At 33.8% G+C, this 18,066-nt stretch overlaps 2 protein-coding genes across 2 annotated transcripts; one reads left to right on the forward strand and one right to left on the reverse strand.

Annotated features, from left to right (window-relative positions):
• Window positions 1-5,889: 5,889 nt before the first annotated feature.
• LOC108983914 (gamma-glutamyl peptidase 5-like) lies at window positions 5,890-10,482 on the forward strand. Its single transcript, XM_018955707.2, has 4 exons — window positions 5,890-6,416; window positions 9,528-9,680; window positions 9,812-9,979; window positions 10,094-10,482. The coding sequence occupies exons 1-4, from the start codon at window positions 6,108-6,110 to the stop codon at window positions 10,193-10,195; spliced, it is 732 nt and encodes a 243-aa protein (XP_018811252.1). The 5' UTR covers window positions 5,890-6,107; the 3' UTR covers window positions 10,196-10,482.
• Window positions 10,483-12,848: 2,366 nt separating this feature from the next.
• Window positions 12,849-15,088, reverse strand: LOC108983913 (hemiasterlin resistant protein 1). Its single transcript, XM_018955706.2, has 5 exons — window positions 14,908-15,088; window positions 14,362-14,421; window positions 14,089-14,172; window positions 13,805-13,980; window positions 12,849-13,190 (listed from the first exon to the last, which is right to left on the reverse strand). Exons 1-5 carry the CDS (start codon window positions 14,927-14,929, stop codon window positions 13,092-13,094), a joined length of 441 nt encoding a protein of 146 aa, XP_018811251.1. The 5' UTR covers window positions 14,930-15,088; the 3' UTR covers window positions 12,849-13,091.
• Window positions 15,089-18,066: the final 2,978 nt, after the last annotated feature.

Below are 18,066 nucleotides of genomic sequence, written 5' to 3' on the forward strand. Positions count from 1 at the left end.
AAATATCTATCAAGAAATTAAAAATAAATAAATACTCTCTAATTTTTTCTTTTATAATTTCAAAAAATCTCATCAACTGTTGATCTGTTGCTAATTACTCATTTGAAAAATGCTATTATGCCCCGTACTTTATAATATTCACTATTATATCTTGATCTGACACTACGATGTGATGTTACGTAACTTATTAAAAAATATTTAAAACACAAATTTAAAAGAGTAACATCTCAACTCATAGCCCATCTCAACTCATCTGTATTTACAGGTCATTTCAACTCATATCACTACTATTTATTACTATTCAATAATTTTAACTCACAAATCTCACTATTATTCACAACTCATCTCAACTCATTTTTAAATCTAAACGACACTGATCTTCCTCTTTTTATATTTTCTTTTATTTTGAATATATATTTTTTATTAGCCTCACATTAGAGTGCATAGTGGCATCATCCTACTTCTTTTTAACTTAATTTCTGTTATTTGCTTCAGCTTAGATATCTCACCAAGATGCAAAACAATTGATTATCATGATATCTACATGACCACAACTTAAGCTGAAGCAATCTAAATGTTTAATTTGTTCTTAAACTTCCTTCACTATCAGCAAGTAAAAACCTCTCAGAAATCCTCTGTGTTGCGATTCACTCCGAATATTTACCTTCTGAAAGTAAATAATTTTAAAAATCCTTACTTTTGAAATAGAACTAAAATTGATATAAATTATTTTACAACGTAAGAATGATTTAATATTAAATGATATGTAATTCCTTAAAGTCACGGCTCCCAATATAGTATGGGCTAAAAACTTGTGACTATATCCGTAATAAAGTTATCCTCTAGATGGTTAAAAAAATAATCTCAAAATTACATAGTCATATTTCCCTTCGGATCCCTCTCTGTCACCAAAAAAAAAAAAAAAAAAACCTTCCAAATATGAGTTCAGCTTCCTCCTCCTTTCCCATCTCCTTCCCTCTTTTCTACTTTATCGTCCACCTTCACCTCTCATTTTCTTATGCCGTAAAAGCAGGGGTGCTACCCACCCACGGGATGCGGGGGCGGGGTGGGGATGGATCCCAATCCGCACTGCCTCCGTTTATTTTAAAAAAAATATATTATATTTCACTTGATTTAAAAATTATTTTTAAATTTAAAAATAATTAAAAATATATTTTAAACCCAAATTATAAATTTAAATTTTATAAATATGATGTAATTTTAAAATTTGCTAGTACATATTTTATGTAAATTATAGTGTATTAATTTTAAACTATGTAGTTTTTTAATTTAACAGTGTATATTTTGTGAACAAATCTAACAAATTGTAATATATATTTATATATACACAATTTGTAAAATATAAATATATATTTATATTTACATATAATATATATATATATATATGTAAACGGGGCGTGGCGGAGGACATGCGGGGTAGGGTTAGGCCCTCCCCGCCACCTGCCCCTGCTAAGGGCCCTAGATGCGGGCAGGGATGGGGCAGCGGGGCACTGTGCCCCGCTGCCCACCCCTACGAAAAGTCAAATCTCTAGTATCCCACTAACTCTCGAGAGACACGCGCAGCACAAAAAGACTCTCAGGCCGCAAATCGTTCGGAGGATAGTGGCAATTTTGCTGAAATCACCGCATGTGGTCCTCACGCAGTCACGACCACACGCGCCGGATCACTGGAATCACCATAACCAAATCTTTCAGATCTGACTTTTGCTGCTGAAAATAGACAAGCTTGTTGCCTTCACACACCATCACAGTCTATAAGAGTTGGTCCAAATTGTAATCCATATTTTTTTATTATTGTTTTCCTTATTATATAGTAAAAATAAAAAAATGAGTTCGTTTATTAGATGGTTTATCCATAGAGGTTAAGTCATCTATTTCTATGAAGGGTAAGGTTTAGTCTCTGTTTAAGTAGAGTGTTATCTCTTGGACGTTTGTCTGTAGAGATTTTTCGCAACAGTGAAGTCCAGACCAGTCCAGTAGTATACTGGTAGAGCTCTAAATGACTGATATGGAGATATCTCCGCATGTATTCGATAATGGATGTAAGTTTATCTTAAAGAATGATGTCATTTTCCTTAAAAAAAAAGTTATTTTCAGGTAAATTAGTTGAATGACTTTACCTAGCCATTTATATATTAAATATATATATATATGTATTGTTGGGATATATGTGAAAATTGGTTTTGGAGCTGAAAAAGATATGTGCTGAAAGTTGGTTTGAGCCAAAGTTCGCTCGACATCGCTTTATATACCGCTCGAGTGAAATACGCAGTTTTTACCAGATTAGGTTTCCAGCGCCACTCACTATAAATATATTATATTAGACTTGTGTTGGACGGCATTAAGCATATTTTGAGAGATAACAACTGTCTTGTGAATGCATATTGTCTAAAAGAGCAAAAAGTTATAGAGAGTGTAACTTGAGATTGAGTGATTGTAATCTCATCTGGTTAATAAGATTTCTGCAGTTTTGTGGACGTAGACAATTTGCCAAATCACATATATTGTGCGTCGTGTTCTTGATTGTATTGCTTTTACTTTAATTGTCATCGTTGGTGTGTATGTTTGCATAGTATTTTACAACAACTGGTATCAAAAGCTAAAATCGATCTGAAGAAGAATGATGGCTGAAGATAAAGTGAACGCACCCGGGATCGAGAAGTTTGACGGCACTGATTTTGGATACTGGAAGATGCAAATTGAGGATTATCTCTATGGGAAGAGTCACCACCTTCCACTGTTGGGAAAGAAGCCGGAAAGCATGGATGATGCTGAGTGGCCCTTGTTAGATCGACAAGTTCTAGGTTTTGTTCGGCTGACTTTGTCAAGAACAGTGGCACACAATATCAGTAAGGAGAGAACCACGGTAGATCTCATGGCGACTTTGTCAAATATGTATGAAAAGCCGTCTACGAACAATAAGGTGCACTTGATGAAGAAATTGTTTAATCTGAAGATGTCGGAAGGTATGTCTGTAACCCAACACTTGAATGAATTCAATACGATCACAAATCAACTATTTTCTGTAGAGATTGAGTTTAATGATGAGATTAAAGCATTGATTATGTTGATATCGCTGCCAAATAGTTGGGAGGCCATGAGGATGGCTGTAAGTAGTTCAGCCGGCATGGCAAAACTGAACTATGATGACATACGTGATATGGTGCTTGCTGAAGAGGTACGTATGAGAGACTTGGGTGAGTCCTCGGGTTCTGGATCGGCCCTGATTGTTGACAATAGGGCTAAAGGATATGACAGGCCAAACTTCAAAAGCAGAGGGAAGAGCAAGAAGAGATCTGGACAGCAGATCACGTGCTGGAGTTGTGGCAAGCCGGGCCACATCTAGAGAAACTGCATGAATCAAGAAAGTTCTTATGATGATGCTGTGAATGTAGTGGCAGATGAAATTCATGATGCATTACTCCTTACAGTGTACAGTCTGATTGATGATTGGGTGTTGGATTCAGAATCTTCGTTCCATAGCACCTCACATCGAGAAATCATGCAGAATTATGTTGCTGGTGATTTTGGGAAGATGTATGCAGTTGATAGAGAGGCACTGGATGTAGTGGGAGTAGGTGATGTGCACATCACACTTCCAAACAGGAGCGTGTGGACTTTACAGCAAGTCAGACATGTTCCAAATTTGAAGAAAAACCTGATCTCTATGGGACAACTTGATGACAGCGGTTTTGCAGTAGAGTTCTCTGGATGAGCTTGGAAGATCACTAAGGGTGCGCTGGTCGTAGCGCATGGTAAGAGATCTAACTCTTTGTATTTAACATCAGGTCTAGTGATGTGTAGGAAAATACAAGAGTGCAAAAAGACAGACTTGATCGCGCGAAACATGTGAGGAAGCCAAATGGAGTCAGCTTTGCCGTTCCTTATGAAAGCCTGAGAAAGTTGGCTAAGGTTGCCAAGATTGGTTCGAGACCAGATACTCCTGGTACAGTGGGAGTTATGAGTTGTCATGTGGATGTGCTAACTAAGGGCGATGTATGTGGAAGACTGAAGTCGGGCTTGACTTCAGTGCGTCTTCTAACTTGAAGACAGGAGCTGTGAGCTGCAGAGATGATAGGGTTTGGCTGGAAACAGTGGCTGGCATGTAGTGACCCAGTCTCCAAATGAAAGATTGTTGGGGTATATGTAGAGACTGGTTTTGGAGCTGAAAAAGGTCTTTGCTGAAAGTTGGCTCGAGCCAAAGTTCGCTCGACATACTGCTCGAGCGAAGATCAAGTTCGAGAGTTCACTCGAGTCCCGCTCGACACTCCATTCGAGCTCGACACAAACTCTAGTGTTCGCTCGACACTCCACTCAAGTCAATATTCATTTGGCTGTTCGCTCAAGTCGCGCTCGACACTCCGCTTGAGCGAAGTACGCAGTTTTTGTCAGATTAGGTTTCCAACGCCACTCACTATAAATATATCATATTAGACTTGTGTTGGAGGGCCTCAAACATATTTTGAGAGAGAATAACTGTCTTGTAAGTGCATATTGTGTGAGAAAATAAAAAGCCTTAAAGAGTGTATGTTGAGATTGAGTGATTGTAATCTTCTCTGGTTAATAAGATTTCTACAACTCTGTGGACGTAGATAATTTTCCAAACCACGTATATTGTGCGTCATGTTATTGATTGTGTTACTTTTACTTTATTTTTCATCATTGGTGTGTGTGTTTGCATAGTATTTCATAACATATATCCCCCATTAACTTTATATTGAACTCTTGATCTTGTCATGTAATTACAAAATATTCCTTCTTTATCTATGTCAAATTAAGGCTAAGATCGAGAAATGATTTTCCATGATAAAATGGACCAAATATAAATAGAAATGAAGGATAAGTAATATTGTTAAAAATGAATACTATATATCAATCATTATTCATCTTTATATTTTATATTTATAATTTTTTTTTATAAAAAGTGAGAATGTTTTTTATCGAGTGTAGAGTATAAGATATTAAATAGTAACTGATAAAAAAAATTACTAAATATCAAACAAACAGATTAATTGAAGTATAAAAGTTTGTCAGTTTTTTTTAATTGCTTTTTGTGATTTAATGTTTTTTTAGGAAATGGTGAGACTAATTAACGATTATTTATATTTTTTTTTCACCTCATATTGATATAGGTGGCATTTTTTTCATCGGATTCCATCGTTATATTGTTTTTCTGTCTTAGGAACGACTCACCCTACCGTACTTAATCATAATTATGATTTTTTGTGAGAATGCTAAAATCCATTAATTACAAGATTGCTTTGAATCGAATCCTCCATAATTGCTAGATACTGAATAGTTTATTTTTACTATAAGATAAGATAAGATAAGATAAGATAAAATGAATTGAGATTAAAATTAAAAAGTTAAATAAAATATTATTTAAATATATTTTTTAATATTATTTTTATTTTAAAATTTAAAAAAATTGAATTATTTATTTTATTTTATATAAAAATTTGAAAAAAATTATAATAATTAAATAAAATAAAATGAGATATTTTTTAAAAATATACGAAGACTCACAGTCTCACACATTCTGGTCAGTGTCTATCTTTTTCCTGTCTTAAATCGCCCTGATACTGCACTTTCTTCTAATTTCCAAACGTTTGAAACTCCTTTTAGATGGAAAGTTGAATACAACTGGATTTCTTTTTTCTTTTTTTGCGTGCGAGAACAAAGCGAACTTATTAGATTCATCCTCGATTCCTCACTGCATGTATCCATCTTGGTGAAATAACGAGAGTTTCAGACAAGGGCATATTTGGCAAACCGTGCAATACTGGCCCGAGGCCACGATTGTAAATTATGTCGCCAGACATGGCTCTTTCTGCAACCCACTAGTTTATAAGCAGCTCGTACGCTGTGTATCCGCCACCAAGAAGAAGACAAAGAGGGACAACCTCGAGGCTTTAAGAGAGGATCATCGACCTCCTGTTTCTCTCTCTCCCTCGTCCTCTCTCTGAACTGGCTTAAGAGAGAGAAAGAGGCATTCTCAAATATAGAATTAAAGGAAACGGTCCTTTTATCTCTGCGAAACTCCATTAATAGAGAGGCAGTAGTAGAGAGAGGGCGAGAGAAGGGAAATGGGTGGGAAGAGATTCGCTGTTCTTCTTTGCGCCGAGGACTCCGACTACGTGAAGAAGATGTATGGAGGGTACTTTGGGGTGTTCGTGGGAATGCTGGCCGAGGAAGGCGAGACTTGGGAGGTGTACCGGGTGGCTTTCGGCGAGTTCCCGGAAGACGAAGAGATCGCCCTCTTTGACGGGTTTGTGATCACCGGAAGCTGCAATGATGCGCATGGGAACGACGTTTGGATCTGTAAGCTCTTGAATCTGTTGAAGAAATTGGACTCCATGAAGAAAAAAGTTCTGGGTATTTGTTTTGGACACCAGGTATGTATCTCTTCTTTTGATCTTCTTTCTATACAAACTCGTAATACTTAAATTGATTTTTTTTTTTAGTAAATCACCTCCAATTAGCTGTCTTTTTGGCATCCTGTCGTACATGTTAGTTTCTTAACTATCATTCTCGGAGAATGCGATGAAAAATTAGAGAAAGGAATAGAAATGCTTCCAAGTCTCTCCGCAAACAGAATAGTCGGACAGTTTTTTTGGTCCCGGCGGGGGAGGGGGGGCGTTCTTGTTTGTGCTTTTATTCCTGTTGATATTTGGTGTCAAATGCCAACCTTGTTGTTGTTCACCACCCACCATGACTGTTGAACTCGAAAGCGGTGGATGCCACATTACATTGCACATACAGCCCAGCCCATTCAATCCCAACTCCCAAGCACGTTAGTGTATATCTAGCTATATTTTGCTGGGTTTTAGTTTTTTTTCTTCTTTCCAATTTTAAAATGATACTTTATCAGGGTTGGTTTTCTTTCTCTTTTTCTTTTTGGCGTTCCATATTTATCTAAAATTCGATCCATGCATATTGTATGGTATTTGCACACATGTCCCCGATCTGGCTATCTGGGAGGGGCTCAAGCTTTAGGCCGTTTTCTTTCCTAAATTTGAGTAGAGAAAAAAAAGGAGAAATGGAAACCCCTTTTGACAATGGGGATTTCAACTAGTTATTTGGAGTCGTTTAAACTTTAAGTTCATAGGATGTCTAAGTTTAGATTTTTATTTATTCTTTGTTGAGCACGACTTGCCAAGCTAAATCTCAACTTGAGTTCGTTCTCGGCTCGATTGTATTTTTTTTTAAAATAATATTTAATGATTAATAAATTATATAAATAAAAAATATAATATTAAATTTGTATAATTAACAAGTAAAATATTTATTGAATTATAAAATTTTAAAAATTTATAAATAATTAATATCTAACTAGTTGATAATCATTCTTAATAATAATATATTATATCCTACAAAAATTATTAATACATACACATAATATAATAGTATATATTTATTTCATATCTAGCTCTTATATATTAGTATATGAAATTATTAAATTTTATTGATTAATTATTGTATAAATTATAAAATATAACTATGAAGAATATTCAATATATAGATATAAATAATTAGATTACATATTATATATTTAATTATAAAAGTGTTATACTTATATCATTAATTTTTTTTTCTTTTTTGATAAATATATCATTAGTTGATACATATATATATATATATGTGTGTATGTATATATATAGGTAAATATATACTTATAAAAAAATATATAGGTATATATATATCAATATATGAATGAACTCTAATCGAGTCGAGTTAACGAGTCGACTCGGATATAAATGAATGGACCTTAACGAGTCTTAGTCTAGTCGAATCAAATTTTTTCGAATATGTGTCATTGATTAAAATCAAACGAATATCTATTTTTATGGATGATTTTTTTTTTTTAACGAGTCAAATTTAATTCAAATTTAACCTAAAGAGTAACAAGTGAGCTATCTAGTTGATTTACAATCCTAAATGGAACAAAGATCTCGGTTGACGGTTGGTAATACGGTTCGGTCCCACTCCGATTTCTGGACAAGACAATCGAGTATCGGTTCTTGATCGCACCACATGGGATCCAGGGACCCATTTGCTGCACGCGTTGTGAGCCGCCTGTAGGCCCCCATTTCATACTCTATTATCTCCTCCCATTTTCCATGCCCACTTAGACCACATTTATTTTTATGATTATTCTCACCTTATTTAATTATTATAATTTTTTAAATTTTTATGTAAAATAAAATAAATAATGATAATTTTTTTAAATTTTAAAATAAAAATAATATTATAATAATTATTTATTTATTTTTTATTTTTTATTTAAAATAATCTCATTTTATTTGCAAAAATAAACGAGACCTTAAACTTGCCTTTAGGACACTCAGCTGTGTCAACATTCAAAATGATTTAAACAATGCCACAAACTTCAAATTCCTGATAAAACTCCTTGTAGACATAATTAAGTTGGTGGGTAGGACTTTTCGAAAAAGTCACAAAATAATATGGAGAGCTTAATTAGATGGTTCCAGATCACTAGTGGAAAAGTGCCCACACGAAAAATATTTTAGTTGAGTAGAAATCTCGACACTGCATGTGTACAACTGACATGCTTATCTAATGATCAGGCATGTCTCAACCACTGGCTTTATTTATTGAATTGGTCTCTTTTTTGTTTTTAAAATATTAATTCATGACAGGTTTCTTTCGTGGGTTGTGGCTTTGTTGGGACATAGATGAGATAAGCTTCCCACATAAGGTTGTCACATGTTGCTGCGCTGTGCATAAATCTAGCTTATAATCCAATCAAGTAATTGTCTTGGAGCCATAATGCTTACCATAAAATAATATAGAACAAAGTGCAAAACTTTAAAATACGTTATCATTCCCTACACTGCTGGCAATGTTGACATGAGCCATTTATTTATATATATGTATAGGCTCCATTCTATGTGTCACATAGCAATTGTCGGTGGACACGACACGCGATGCCCTTTGATCGCTATTATTGAATTTTTGTCTAATGTGCGTACGTGTGGGGACGTACTTTGGTTACCTGTTTCAGCCAGGCCATCCTAGTTTAATTCTTAGAACGATAAAGAACCATGCGTCCTACATTAGATTTCCCAAAGCGACATGTCCTCTATAAATTATCCCCCGTTGTTAAGAGTACGGAAAGGAAGGATGTCCGACAGTACTACATGTGCATTCGTTCTTTTGCTTTCTGATTTTCTAACCCCATGAAAGATTGGTTTTTTTATTGGATAAAGTTTTCTGATTGATATTCCATCAGGCTAAGATTTTGTCGGAGGACAAACAATATATCGTTCATCACGCATTGTCGAGTGCACAATTCTATTTGGACAAGATGCAGTTAATGATTGTTTTTGTTTTTTATGTTTTTTTTTTCCTTTAAAGTTTTTTTCATAAATATATTTATGGTGACAATTATGACTTATGAGCCACATGTTTCATAGCTTCCAAATCATGAAAAAAAAAATGATTCTTTTTAACGCGAAAGTACGTGACTTGTGGTTTTTTAACAGATACTGGCCCGTGCGTTGGGAGGAAAGACAGGCCGGCACATGTCAGGGTGGGACATGGGAGTCACAACCATCCATCTATCATCGTCCTCAAAGTTCCTTTCATCTCTAAAACTTCCTCCAACTCTCTCTCTGATCGAATGCCATCGAGATGAGGTATTTTTTTTCCCTTAAAAGGCCACCTGGTAACCCTAATTTCTAGATGATCACACGATCGAGCCCCCCAAAAAAAAAAATATTGTATGCTGCTAGCTTGAGCTAATGTGAAAAATAAATATATAAACCAGGTCCGGGAACTTCCTCCCAAGGCTGAGAAGATTGCATGGTCTGATAAGACTGGAATTGAGATGTTTAGGTGTGGGAACCATCTAATGGGCATCCAAGGTCACCCTGAGTACACCCAAGACATTCTTCTGCACCTCGTTGATCGTCTTCTCCAGCGCGATATGATCACGGTATGTCCTCTGTTGGATCGATCAAACATCAGGCTGAGCAACAGAATGGTGTAGATAGTGTTCGTTGAAGAACATTAATTTTGACTATATTTTTTAAATGTTCATCACATGCAGGATACTTATGCTGAGGAGGTGAAAACTAAGGCCGGGGCACGTGAGCCTGATAGAGAGGCATGGAAGAGACTGTGCATTAGCTTTCTCAAGGGTGGATTATGACGATGACGATCTCAATATTAAGAATAAAATAAAATTGTAAATATTAACTTGATGAAGGATTAGAGATGTGTGGTTCATCGGTGAGCTAGATGCATTGCTGCATTAGGAGGCAAGTTTAGCTGTCTTTAAGTTGGCATTTTTAACTTTTGAGACATGATTAACTGTAATCCGTATCGTAAACGGAATCTCCAAAGTCAACCATATCGATGAAATTACAAACGTTTTCACAATTCAAGTTGTATTTATATTTATCGATGATCACAACTAAATAAAATCTGTTGATTATACCTGGCATTGTATTGAACATTAATATAATAAATTAACAGATATATATATATATATATATATATATTGAGATATGATTTATCATGCATGGATGGGTAAATATGATTGATAAGACGGGCAAATATAATATATGATTTATTCATATAAAAAGTTGCATACTGATATAAATTTAAATTAAAAATTATCGGTTTTTCCAATTATAGCATTATCTCGAATAGTAAAAGACATTCATTCTCTCCAAATTTCCGAGTGGAGATAACTATCAAGAAACAAAAGAGGTGGGGTAGTACCAGTGGGAATTAAAAAATTCCTTTCTAAACAGTGGAATTATGTTGCATTCTCTACTAACCAGTGGGAATTAAAAGCTTCTTTCTTTTTTTCTTTTTTCCCTCACTATTAATGGAAGTATGTGTTGTCCCACAAACTTTTGGAAGAATAAGGAAACATGAGAATTGTGATGGTTGTTTTATTCTCTATAAGAAGAATTATACTCATCAATTACTATTTATTTTTATATTTATTTTTTTATAGAATATGATATGTGGGATAATAAATAGTAACTAATAAGAAAAATTTATATATGTATATATTTCTTATTTTTCCTTTTCCCCCATTTTTTTGAAAGCCTTTTTTCCCCTTTTGTTACCGAAGTTGAATATCGGAGATAGAGCAAAATGTATCGAGTCCTGTGGGGAATGGAAACCATGGCCTTTAGAAGATTGGTCGCAAATTGGCCATTCGTAATTTGACCTTTCAAGGCATTGACAGGCTCTGATACATAAATTGAACTTTTGACTTTGGAATGACAAAAACAAATGTTTGAGAGTAGCTAGGACTAGGTCAAATATTCTACGTGTGTTGGAAGGAAAATGTTGGCGCACGCGTTTTGGTAACAACATAGACTGAAAAGAAGGGAACCGGTTCACGATTTTTAAGATTTTTCATGTTCCAAGCTCAGTTCATATAATATGATATATGATATAATAATACTCCCGACCAATGATTTTGTATTTTATTTGCAAAGGACGTAGGTCGGAGTTCACCGAGAATTCAAAAGCAAATGCAAGAAAAATAATTCATCTATTTCAAAAAAAAAATAATAATTCATCAGAAGTACACGCACGTAATCTTTTTTTCTAACAAATAAATAAATCCCCGATACATTCGAATGTTTCAACCAACCCCACAACTTTTACAAGCGTGTTATTCCGAAATATTCAAGACGTGAAGAAAGGGAAACCATTAGGAAAACATTCTTCTTTTATGGACCTACCAGGTAACGAATTTCACAAGTCCAAAACGACGGCAGCAGCAGCAGCTCCTACAAATGGAATTGCAGCAAATTTGGACAAAACCTATCTACGAGCACTGTTAAAACTTAAAAATATAATATAATAAAATCTACCTATTTCCATTAACTTAAATTTTTAAGATAAGTAGTGATTTCACAGGCACCACTCGACCAAGGACGCGTCCGGTGTTTATGTGGACATCCACCTATGCCCACTTATCTTGGAGTTTTATTTTCTTCATGACTTTTCCGAACAAATGAGTACTCAATTGTTGTTCTATATATGTCATTATTCAAGTAGGAAGAAGGGATGCAGCCACACCATGCCACCCAGGCCCAGCAATATTAGATGGGGAACAAGTGAACAACCAAGTTCGACAAGTATCTTTCCTTTTCCCCAACCCAATCCTACCACACCATTGCAGGAGGCCAAGTTGCAGATCTATTGGGTTTTGCCTCCCTCTTTTTATAAGGGCATTGCAGGTCGGGGGATTATTGATTAGAACAGAAAGCTGATTCCTCCTGGTGCCTCACCATCACATATCAACAGACAACAATGCTTAATTAATAAAATAAAAGTTCTCTAGACCATCACATCCGATGGGTTGCATTTGCTACGCTTCCAAACATTCACTCGGATCGACCAGGAAATTCCATTTGTGGAAAATATTTTGCAGTAGTAGTAGAACATAGTATTCAACCATCGAAATTATTTAGCATTTCGCATTTCAGCAGCCAGAAAACCAAAAACCATAGCAATCCGCATGGCATATAAACAACCCTAGAATAAGGTTCGGTTTGGATATAAGTATTTTATCTTATCTCATTCCATCATTACACAACTTTCTTAAATTTCTACAAAAAATATAATAAACAATTCAACTTCTTCAAATCACAAAAATTCATCTCATCTCAACTCTCAACTCACTATATAAACAGCACCTCAAAGTTACCATCACATCCACCTCTACAGCCAGCCGATCGAGCCAACTGTGGCGGAGTCCGAGTTAAAAAGTGCTCAATATATTGGCAACTTAGCACTTCAGTGCACCTTAGATAACTTTCAACAAAGACCACTTACTTGAATCCTTGATTATTCAAATTCACTTTAAGAGAACTCAAAAATCAAAATAGGATTGTAGAATTTCCCAGTTCCAATAATAACAAAATGCTTAAAGTCCTTTATCAGTATCTTCTGATGTAAATTATTATAAACCAATCTTCAACCATAAATGGAGTACCATATCACCATCATAACAAACATAAAATTAGGTTCATTGGTGCAAAGTTTCCATTGCATGGCAAAGCAAAGGGGAGTGTCTAGGTATTCAACATAGAACCGGAGTTCCTCCTGCACTCAGCCAGCATATCCATGTAGAACTGACACTTGCTGATGTCATTTCCATAGTTGTTCAAGCACTACAATAAAACAAAGCCAAAGAGACATTACCACTAAATTAATTTTCCACATCTAAAATTTATAACACAAATCCATCTATTATCTATAAATAAAAGCAAGTATATCTTATAAGCATTATGATGTAGCAGGAAAAAAAAAAAAGATTGAGAAAAATAAAACTGATGTGCAACTCAGCAATTGCCTACTAAATTCTGGGATTCTCAACATAACATAGCATAGCTAAAACAGACAATTAATGTCCCTATTAAAGAATATTAACCATTTTCCAGTAATACAATGGAGCTAGCAGCTTCAAACACTTGTCCGAAAGATGTTGGGCCACAAACCTACTGCGAAGAGTACATTCTAGATTAAGCCAAACGATTGTGCACAATTTAACTGTTAAGAGACAGTGTTGAATCTTCATACATGATCAATATATAGGAAATTTTAAATTTTGTTTGGCAGATCCATCCACCCAGGAATCCCGCCACCTGGAGAGTGGATATTTTCAAAACTGTAGTTCTTTATGTGAGCATGCATGAAAAAAAATAATTCCATCTCTAATCTATCTCTAAATATACCATCAGAAAAAAAAATAATGAACATGTAATGTAAGAGCAGAATTTCATACATCCTGGAATGCCTTGGAGTGGATGTTGCATGCATCAGAGCCACCAAAACTGTTTGTGGTAGGAGCTGGAGCAGCAGCGGCCTCAGAGGCCACAGTTTCATGTTGAATAGTGCGAGGACCCATCACAGCATCCACAGCCCTGTGGGCCACTGCACTTCCAGTGCCAAAAGCCATTCCTGTAACGAGAAAAATTTATACTGGTTTTCACTTTAAATGACAATCAACGCTATGCACGGTGAAATAATCCACATCAAAATATACCAATAAATTTTTCCTTCACATACCCTGGGCTATGGTCGAACCAATGCCTCCTAGAATGGATCCACCACCACTGGCCTGCGCAGGAGCTGGAGGAGGAGCATGGTTAACTGCATCAAAACAAACATTACAATCTCTTGTAATCAGAAAAATAAGAAACTGAATATGATACAGGCAAACGAATCAGGTGGATGGCCCAAACAATCTCACGAAATGTGAACAAGGTATTAACCAAGCAAAACGCTTGGAAGAGAGGACTCGCAAGTAATGCATACGAAACGTGAAGCAATAATTAATACCTGGCTGAGGTGGGTTTCGCACGGGTGCATGACGAGGGGGTGCACGGGAAGCAGATCTTCCTGCAGCGGAAGTCAGAATCATTGACCAGCCAAACCAATAAAACATGGATAAACGAAAGCATTATGTTGATTCAAAGTTCCAATATCATTCAGATCCACAGATATATATTTAAACAGAAAATCGATACACCTATCCCTAAATCCCAAGTTCCCAGCTCAATCTACGCACAATAACCACTAGGCCACGGTCGCAAGCAAAACAAAGTACAAAACTTTTCAAATCTCAAATTTCCCAATATCTGGGAAACGATAACCCTAAAGCCCTATATCAACAATAGAACCGAATACAAGTATTGACCTAGTAAAGCATCTTTTTATTTTACAAAAGCATAGCCTCAAAAAGCTGAAATCTTTTTAGTTTCTCGGTGGTTCGCTCAGCTGCTAAACAAATCCGTACATAAACGGAGTACAGGAAACCCTAGAAAATATCAGGAAAATAGAAACAACGTGATGAGAGGTAAGGAGAGAGATAAGGAAGACACTCACCTCCGGAGCTTCGGCGAGCCATGATTCGTGACGAGGCGGCGGAGAGAAAGATGCGATTAGATGGGAACTTCCAGAAATATGAAAATACAGAGACTTGACGAGAGATGTTAGGGACCAGTGGCTCCTTAAAACCCTGAAAATAGTTGAAGTCAGGCCGAATTCATGTGAGGCCCATAACGTTACATCGAATGATGGTTTTCCGGGTGATATTACTATTTGGGCCGGGCCGAACATAACCGAAGAAGCTGCAGATTAGTTAAATAAGAGCATGCTCGATGACTTACTTATCTTATCTTTTAAAATATATTATTAAAATTTTTTTTCCTATAATATATATTGATTTTTATAATATGTCATACATCAATTTATCTATTATTTATTTACATCATTTAAATATTATACTTTTTAATATTTTTTATTTATTTCAAATATTATATTCTCTATACATCATATATTTTGATATTTGTAATATTTTTTTATATATAATGTAATATTTCAAATTACTTAAAAAAATGATAAAAAAATACATGCATTTATTATTAACAATATCAAAACTTCTGCATGCATAAAAGTCGAAGGGATTATAAACGAAATGTTAGAGAGTATATGAGAGATAAGAGAGTGGGACCTGTACAAGAGTGATAAAAATGTTAAAATGAAAATAAGATAAAAATGAAAAGATTATGAAATGAGAGAGAAGTAATACAAATTTGTTTGGAAGAATGAACAACAACCTCTAAATATAGAGAATTTACTGTGTAGCTGAATGTAAAATATAAATATAATAGATGATCTGATAGAAATGACTTTTGACCATCTTTATTTATATTTTAAATAAAAGTGTATTTTAAAAACATCATTGAGAGTGCTCTAAGATGACAGGAGCCTCTGATGTACCTATTTACAAAACGGCATTTTAAGCCCAATAAGAACTCCTTTTTAATTAATAATAATAAAGAGAATAATGTTACATATAGTTGGTATGGTTTTAAATTTTATACCGTATTGGCCGGTACGGTTGAAATATATCGTTTTTGTGGCGTAACCGATACAGAAAATTATATAATTTCATACCGATAATAATTCCGATCCGTACCGACCGATATTTCAGCTTTTACTTTTTTTTATTTTTTTATTTTCATTTTTTCAAATTGCAAACTCATTTTTAAACCGCCCAATTCATAACAGACTATTTATAATTTATATATATATTTATATAATTTATTTATATATAAACTATTATCTTGAAATATAATTTTTATATATAATTTATTAATATATATACTTTTCCGAAACGGTACCGATATCAAAATATATCGTTATAATGCCTCGACCAAAAAGATCATTGAAATGGTATTCAAAACATTGCTCGTAGTTACTCACTTATTTCAAATGAATTGCGTAGTACTTGTGCACTCCACAACTACAAATATTATTTATCTAATCAAAATAACATTTTTTTTTATCGATAATCAAGAACAAGTTGGCAGAAACCCTATTATTATTATTTTCTATTTTTTTCTTTTGGCGAGTAATACTATACGCTACACTCTCATCATACTTTCATCTCATTAGGTAAAACGTAACATTATCACTATTTGATAATAAATAATTATCTAATAATAATAAATGTATCATATCTTACGTAACGAGATAAAAATATAATATATATAACCTTCATTCTTTTGGCAGTTATAAACCCTTTTAACGTAATGATGAAATGCTTATCCCGTGTGGTTGTAGTTCAATATTGTTATATTTTAGATTATTATTTATTTACTATCACATCTCTATAATTGTAGTCATATTAGAACATTCACAGTTGGTGATCCACAACACTGTTTTTATTATAATTTGAGTTAAAATCTTTCCTACATTCGAATTCCTGTTTTAGAAAAAATATTTAGGAGATAAATAGTGGCTCTCAAAATATAGAAAATCACAATTCATCCTCAAAATCATCTTTTATCAATCTTTCATTTTAATAAATAAAATAAATTATTATTCCAATCATCTACATTTTTTCTCATACTCATATTTATTATAATTTTAAATAATAATTTTAAAACTAATTTAAATAATTACTAAAACATAAAAAATAAAAAATATAGAGTGATTCTACATACAACCGTGAAGTGCGTAACCGCCGCGTAATCGCTTTGAAAAAGAGTAGAGTTCACTATTAAAAAATTAATTTTTTGCACGTGGGTCTTATGTTTTTTTCAAAGCAATTACGCGGTGGTTACGCAATTCACGGTTATAAGTATATTTTCTCTTTTAAAAATATTATCATACCCGGAAAAAAAATTTTAATTTTTTGTTTCAAATATTCACTAGAGTAATAGCTTAAACATAAGAAAAAAATATTGAGTAATTAAGTTTATAAATGAAAGTGAGAGAAAAAAGTAATAAAAAAAATATAAAAATATTATTTCAATAGAATAGATAAATGATATGAAATGAGACGTATGGAATTTTTAAAAGATGAGTAAAATTTAGGAAAATTTTGTAGAGAATATGGTTTTTAGCTAAATTATAATAAATTTTATGGGAAATGGGATGAGAATGCTCTTATCTTTTTATTTGTAAATGGATAAAATCATTCATTTGATCACACGACTATACATCAATAAAATTTAATTCTTACTAATATATTTTACTTTTTGTATATATATATAATTTGCTTAAAAACCCTTAAATTAATAACTTGACTTCTCAAGTTCATTTGATTAATAATGGCGGTTGATAATAGAAAGTGGAAGAGTATGGTACCAATCGGCCGTGGGGCACCAATAATATGAAAGAGTAAGCTTTGAGATTTATTGGGAATTTCCCAAACAATACACGACACATCTCTTTTGAAAAATTATTCCCACTTAATTGTGTTTGAATAGTGAGATATTTTCAATTATTCTATAAATAATAGTAAAAAAATATTAAATAATAATAAAAAATAATAAAATAATAAAATAATAAATAATAAAAAAATATTATCAATATCCAAACCAGGTTAACGTCCAATTAGCCATGAAATCCATCAACAAGATTAATGTCATGAAGTTATATTGTGAAATTTCATTAGAGTATCCTGACAAATAAATTAGTCCGTTGCTCGTTTGGTTACCTAACTCCTCTCAACTCATCTCAACTCATCATTAC

The sequence above is a fragment of the Juglans regia genome, chromosome 13, assembly GCF_001411555.2.
Source record: "Juglans regia cultivar Chandler chromosome 13, Walnut 2.0, whole genome shotgun sequence".
NCBI classification, from domain to species: Eukaryota; Viridiplantae; Streptophyta; class Magnoliopsida; order Fagales; family Juglandaceae; genus Juglans; species Juglans regia.